Source organism: Mandrillus leucophaeus, unplaced genomic scaffold (genome assembly GCF_000951045.1).
Source record: "Mandrillus leucophaeus isolate KB7577 unplaced genomic scaffold, Mleu.le_1.0 Scaffold17, whole genome shotgun sequence".
In the NCBI taxonomy this organism is placed as follows: Eukaryota; Metazoa; Chordata; class Mammalia; order Primates; family Cercopithecidae; genus Mandrillus; species Mandrillus leucophaeus.
In genome coordinates, this window is record NW_012101698.1 from 5,893,453 (window position 1) to 5,900,310 (window position 6,858).

Here is a 6,858-nt window from a genome sequence, read left to right on the forward strand (position 1 = left end):
CCCAGGCTAGAGCGCAGTGGCATGATCTCCGCTCACTGCCACCTCCACCTCACGGATTCAAGGGATTTTCCTGCCGCAGCCTGCCGAGTAGCTGGGATTACAGTTGTACACCACCATGCCCAGCTAATTTTTGTATTTTTAGTAGAGACAGGGTTTCACCATGTTGGTCAGGCTGGTCTCGAACAGGTGATCTGCCCACCTCAGCCTCCCAGAGTGGTGGGATTACAGGCGTGAGCCACCACGCCCAGCCAATACTGTTGTATGAATCTAACATTACTTGTGTAGTGGTATAATATTAATGATGGATTACAAGAATCCATTCTGTAATCTCTGTAACTATTACAAATTAATATAAAGGGATTTAGCTTACAAGCTAATAGAGCAGAAAATACTTGACCTAAAAGAAGGCAAAGGCAAGCACAGAGAAACTAAGCCTGTAGAGCATATTTCTTTTGGGGAATGTGAACAATGTTAAGAACTAGCAATTAAGCGAACACAAGCAGTTGACTACTTTGCTTAAATGCAATCCACATTATTTACAAACACAAATTTCTGTCAAAGTCTAAAATGCTGCTGGGTACAGTGGGTCACACCTGTAGTCCCAGCACTTTGGGAGGCCAAGGTGGGAGGATTGCTTGAGGCCAGCAATTCAAGCTCAGCCTGGGTAAGAAAGCGGGATCCTGTCTACCAAAACAACAACAAAAAAAAAAAAAAAAAAAAAAAAGGAAAAGGAAATTTGTCAACTCTCTAAAAATCAGAGAACATGAGCATTACTAATCATCATTCAACAAAACTCAGGAGATTCCACCTTGCTGCTTCTCACGCTACTTAGCAACATTTGGATTCGCTACTGGTGGGGCAGTATCTCTGAAAGGAGAGGGAATCTTAGATTAGAGCAGCACAGCCACGAGCCAAATGCAGTCTGATCCTTACCTGCCCTGCTCCAAAAGGACAATATCCTTCCACCCCATTTTGGAGAGGTGATAGGCCACAGATGTGCCCATGATTCCACCTCCACAGATGACCACCTGTGCCTGGGTGGGCAGGACCATGGAACGTGCCTCCGCAGCTGACGCGCTGTTTCTTGCAGAGGACCAGTTCTGCCATCCTGGGCTGGCTCTTTGTCTTCCAACAATTGACAGCAACCGGTAGAACATCACGTCTCTCACCAACTAGATCTCAGGAATTTAAACTAGACAGAGAAACCAAACATATTTCATGCCATTCAACTTAGTGCATGGGATTAATGAGAAAGGGATTTGACAAAGAAATCATTCAGCAAATATTTGAGGGCAGCCACGCGTGGTGGCTCACGCCTGTAATCCCAGCACTCTGGGAGGCCAAGGTGGGCGGATGACGAGGTCAGGAGATCCAGACCATCCTGGCTAACACGGTGAAGCCCCGTCTCTACTAAAAATACAAAATTAACCGGGTGTGGTGGCAGGCGCCTGTAGTTCCAGCTACTCGGGAGGCTGAGGCAGAAGAATGGCGTGAACCTGGGAGGTGGAGTTTGCAGTGAGCCGAGACTGTTCTACTGCACTTCAGCCTGGGCCACAGAGCAAGACCCCGTCTCAAAAAAAAAAAAATTTGAGGGCATACTGAGTTTCAGACATTCTGCTAGCAGTGGACAAGAATGGGGAAGTCCATCTTTATGAAATTTACATTTGAGAGTTTGCGTGTGTGAATGAGGAGAGCACCAATCAATATACAAATAAATATACAAATAAAACAAGTAAACAAAGCTAACGTGATAGAGTAACTAGGGGCATATTTAAAATAGGATGGTCAGAAATAGCCTCCAAGGAAGTGACACTTGGAAACAGACCTGAAGGATAAGGAACGAGCTACACATTTGGCAGACACTGAGACGAGCATGTGCAAAAGCCCTGAGGTAAGACAGACCAAGAACAAAAAGGAGGCCTGCACGCACACAACATGGGGAGTGTGGGGAGACGATCTAAGACAATGCGGCAGAGGCAGGCGGAAGCCAGTGACACACAGCCTTGGGTGCCATCAGCAGGAGTTGGAATTTTATTCAAAGTACAAAGGAAAATCACTAACGCAGGGAAATCCCTAGCAGGGGAAAGAAATGATCTGGGATGTTTTTCTTTGCTTTGCTTTTTTTGGCGCGGGGGGCGGGGGGCTGTTTTTCAAAGGTAGGTCTGGCTCCACTGCGGAGAGCGCATGGTAGAATTAAGAAGAACAGAGTCGGCTTCCTGGGCTCAAGTGATCCTCCCACCTTGGTCTCCCAAAAGTGTTGAGATTACAGGCGTGAACCACCGCCCTTGGCCAAAGCAGGGTTTTAATAAACTTAATCTATCAGCAAAACAGACGACTGTTCAACTTTCAAGAAACTGAAGAAAGAAAGACCTACTGGTTGTCCATGCAGTCATGTGTACAGGAGGATGAGGACTTTGAGATGAGAGGCGATAGACAAGGGGGCCTCAGGGCAGCTCACTGCTAGTCACCTCCTTACCGCCTCCACTGCCAGCCACAGGACCCACAGACACTCCACAGTCAGCCCAAATTGTCCAAGGCCAAGGTGTCTATGTCCATCCATCACAGAGGACTCTCACAATTGTAACCAATGCAAGCACAGACTGTGTCCAGGCCGACACCCCATCCAACTGGAGACAAATTGTCTTGGCCAGCTTCTGAATGCCACCATGCCTCTCACCCCGGTCCCTATTAAGCACCATCTCAAGACAGAAGCTTCTCTACCCAGCTAGTCTTTCCATAATCTCATCTCCATGTGACCACTGTACTTCGCATGACCGAAGCTCTCTTCACTTTCCTCCCCTTCAAGCCCCTCTACTGCACCATCTAGAATACCTTCCCGAAGGCAAGCACCTACCCCTTTGCTGACATTCTCTCTACCCTGTCCCAATGGCAACACAGCTCTCCTGGGGAACTGCCGCTGCCTAATGGCCAGCCCCATCCCACTGACCTCAATGTCAACCTCCTGGCTTCTGACCTGTGACCACTTGGTTATACTTGAAAACTGTCCTGCTCCTTGGTGGCTTAGGCTAGCACATGTTAAGCCACAGGCAGACCTCAGTCTGTATTCAGGTTCAGAGCCCAGCTGCTCCTCTCTCAACCTTCAACTTCACCTCCTTTCTTCCCTCATTCTAAGCAGATAACCTGCCTCACCTCATTCCCTGAAACCCTTCCTATAGACCCACTTGCATCTGCAACCATCTCTTCCTTCCTTCTTTTATCCACCAGAAAGTTAATCTTCCCCAAGTGCCCTGGATCCCACTTCCTCCTCTCTTCTCTTGACCCTAGCTCCATCAACTGCTCTGTCTCTTTCATCTACCTGCAACGTTTCCCTCCCTTTTTGCTCCTTTTCCTCAGCATTTTTTTTTTTTTTTGAGACAGAGTCTCGCTATGTCGCCCAGTAGGGAGTGCAGTGGTGTGATCTCGCCTCACTGCAACCTCCATGTTCCAGGTTCAAGCAATTCTCCTGCCTTAGCCTCCTGAGCAGCTGGGACTACAGGCACATGCCACCATGCCCAGCTAATTTTTGTATTTTTAGTAGAGACGGGGTTTCACCATGTTGATCAGGCTGGTCTTGAACTCATGACCTCAGGTGATCCACCCACCTCCACCTCCCAAAGTGCTAGGATTACAAGCGTGAGCCACCACGCCCAGCCTTAATGACTTTCTGATGCCCTCAGGAAAAAGGCAAAACTCTTTTCATATCAAGTGCAAGATCCTTCACAGTCTGGTTCTTATCTGTGGTCTCACTTCTCTCCCCACACTCTGACCAAGCCAGACTGAACAACCTGTAATTCCCCAAACATATCAGGTGAGGCGTGAATGTTCTATTCGGCTCCAGGTTCTGTGCATGCTGATCCCTCCTGGCATGGTTCCTGCCACCCCTTCCACAAATACAGGTAATCTCCTCAGGTCACAGCCTCTCTGACATCTTTTTTTTTTTTTTTTTTTGAGATGGAGTCTCACTCTGTCACCCAGGCTGGAGTGCAGAGGTGTGATCTCAGCTCACTGCAAGCTCCGCCTCCTGGGTTCAAGTAATTCTCCTGCCTCAGCTTCCCAAGTAGCTGGGACTATAGGTGCCCACCACCACGCCCGGCTATTTTTTTCTATTTTTTAGTAGAGGCGGGGTTTCACCGTGTTAGCCAGGATGGTCTTGCTCTCCTGACCTTGTGATCTGCCCGCCTCGGCCTCCCAAAGTGCTGGGATTACAGGCATCAGCCACCATGCCCAGCCCCCTCTTTGACATCTTATCTGATGCTCACCCCCTCCTTCTCCAAAACTTGGTTAGGTGGCTCTTCTATGTTCTCCTATAGCACACTGCACTTCTTCCAGCACAGAACTTACCACGCTACACAATGGTCTGTTTGCCAATCAGAGAAGCAACACGCCAGCACAGCAGGGAATCCAGGCTTTGGGGGCGGACAGGTCTGGGTTTGAAAATATCCCCACCTCTCACTAGCTGTATGACTTTCAGCAAGTTACCAGATCTCTATGCCTTGAGCTCCTCATCTGTAATATGGGCTAATAACACCTACCTCACGTGGTTGCTGCAAAGACTAAATCAGACAAGGCAGGAAGAACATGGTACAAGCACCTAAGAAGCACTCAGTAAGTAGTGGTTATTTTTTATTATTTTCTGAGACGAGGTCTGTCACCCACGCTGGAGTACAGCGGCATGATCATGGCTCACTGCAGTCTCAACCACCCAGACTCAAGCGATCCTCCCACCTCAGCCTCCAGAATAGCTGGGACCACAGGTGTGCACCATCACGCTCAGCTAATTTTAAAATTATGAATGTTTGTAGAAGAGAGGTCTTACTATGTTGCACAGGATGGTCTTGAGCTCCTGACCTCAAGTGATCTGCCCGCCTTGGTCTCCCAAAGCGGGATTTACAGGTTGGAATTACAGGCTGAGCCACCACACCCGGCCTATTATTTCCTTATTATAATGGAACTAAGAGCAGAAACCTTATAAATTGTTCAATTTTCCTAGCATTCAGCATAGGTATCTAGGAAATACATGTTGATGCATGAATGAGAACAGAGAACAAAGAAGATGGGGGAAAAATCAAGGGTAGGTCCCTAGATTTGAGGAGATATCTAAATACCCGAGAAAATTATTTTTATTTTTATTTATTGTGAGACAGAGTCTCAACTCTGTCACCCAGGCTGAAGTACAGTGGTGTGATCTTGGCTCACTGCAACCTCTGCCTCCCAGGTTCAAGTGTTTCTCCTGCCTCAGCCTCCTGAGTAACTGGGATTACAGGTGCATGCCACTGTGCCCAACTAATTTTTTGTATTTTTAGTAGAGATGGAGTTTCGCCATGTTGGCCAGGCTGGTCTCGAACTCCTGACCTCAGGTGATCCACCCACCTTGGCCACCCAAAGTGCTGGGATTACAGGTGTGAGCCACTATGACTGGCCAAGAATTATTTTTAAAGCTAATATTTTTATAAGTAGTTACAATGCACCAGATACTGCCTACGTATATAACTAATTTAATCCTCACAACCTTATGAGGTAGATATTAGCATTTCTACTCTACACTTGTACAGGTAAGTGAAAGTGACTCACCCAAGGTCCTACCAAATTGTTGAGCAGCAGAACCCTGTCAATTTGGCACTAGTGGCCTGCTATTTAACCATGACTCCACGCTACCTTTCAAATGAAAGCACATGGTAAGGAAAGGACAGCTGTGAGGACTGAACTATTAGGCACATTCCCCTAACAGGAAAAAGGGAACTGCAAAGGTGGCAGAACAAACACAGTTAACAGATGAGTTTTAAGGTGGAATTTAAAAAAACTTCAGGCTGGGCACGGTGTCTCACACCTGTAATCCCAGCACTTTGGGAGGCCGAGGCGGGAGGATCATTTGAGGTTGGAAGTTGGAGACCAGCCTGGCAAACATGGTGAAACCCCGTCTCTACCAAAAATACAAAAAAATAGCTGGGTGTGGTGGTGGGTGGGTGTGGTGGCGGGTGCCTGTGGTCCCAGGTACTCATGGTGCGGCCACCATTGCATCTTGGGCCAGACTATCCAGTTCCCTTTTGTTGGATTCAATACTGTCTCACCACATAAGCCAATCTCGTGTTTTATTAATTTTTAAAATATTTTTGTTTTGTGGAGATAGGCTCACTATGTTGCCCAGGCTGGTCCTGAACTCCTGAGGTAAGAGGATCGCCTGAGCCTGGGAGACAGAGGTTGCAGTAAGCCGAGATTATGCTACTGCACTCCTGCCTGGGTGACAGAGTGAGACTCTGTCTTAAAACAAAAAAAGGCCAGGCGCAGTGGCTCACGCCAGTAATCCCACCACTTTGGGAGGCCAAGGCAGGTGGATCACTTGAGGTCAGGAGTTCGAGACCAGCCTGATCAGCATGGTGAAACCCCATCTCTAACTAAAAACACAAAAATTAGCCGGGTGTCGTGGCTTGCATCTGTAGTCCCAGCTACTCAGGAGGCTGAGACAGCAGCACTGCTTCAACCAGGGATGTGGAGGCTGCAGTGGGCACAGTCGCACCACTGCACTCCAGCCTGGACAACACAGTGAGACTTCTTCTCAATAAAAGCCCAAGGAGCTTGGCGCCAAAAAAGGGATTTCTGACCTTGTGTTCATTATGACCTTCAAAAGAGTGAAGTGGTGAGGGCATGAGGGCAGAGGAAAAGAAGGGCTTAAGACAACGAAGGAAAGGAAGGCACCAGAGTCTAGCACTTTTGCTGTCAAACCTAAGCCTATGGGGTTGGCACAAAACCAAAGCAAAGCTTGATAGCAAAGGAGGTAAAGCCACGGGAGAAGAAACTGAAGACGTCAAAGACAGAAATGAAGCACATCATCTGGTTTAAAACAAATCATAGGCCGGGTGC

General features: G+C 47.8%; 2 protein-coding genes across 2 annotated transcripts in view; both read right to left on the minus strand.

Annotated features, from left to right (window-relative positions):
• PDPR (pyruvate dehydrogenase phosphatase regulatory subunit) overlaps positions 1-1,418 on the minus strand; it is a 40,673-nt gene extending 39,255 nt beyond the window's left edge. The window contains exon 1 of the mRNA XM_011976784.1: positions 934-1,418. Coding sequence (XP_011832174.1) covers positions 934-1,157 — 224 coding nt within the window. The 5' untranslated portion in view covers positions 1,158-1,418. The remainder of the gene's footprint in view (positions 1-933) is intronic.
• The window catches only part of LOC105537226, a 107,025-nt gene that overhangs the window by 57,920 nt on the left and 42,247 nt on the right, over positions 1-6,858 (minus strand). The window lies entirely within an intron of this gene.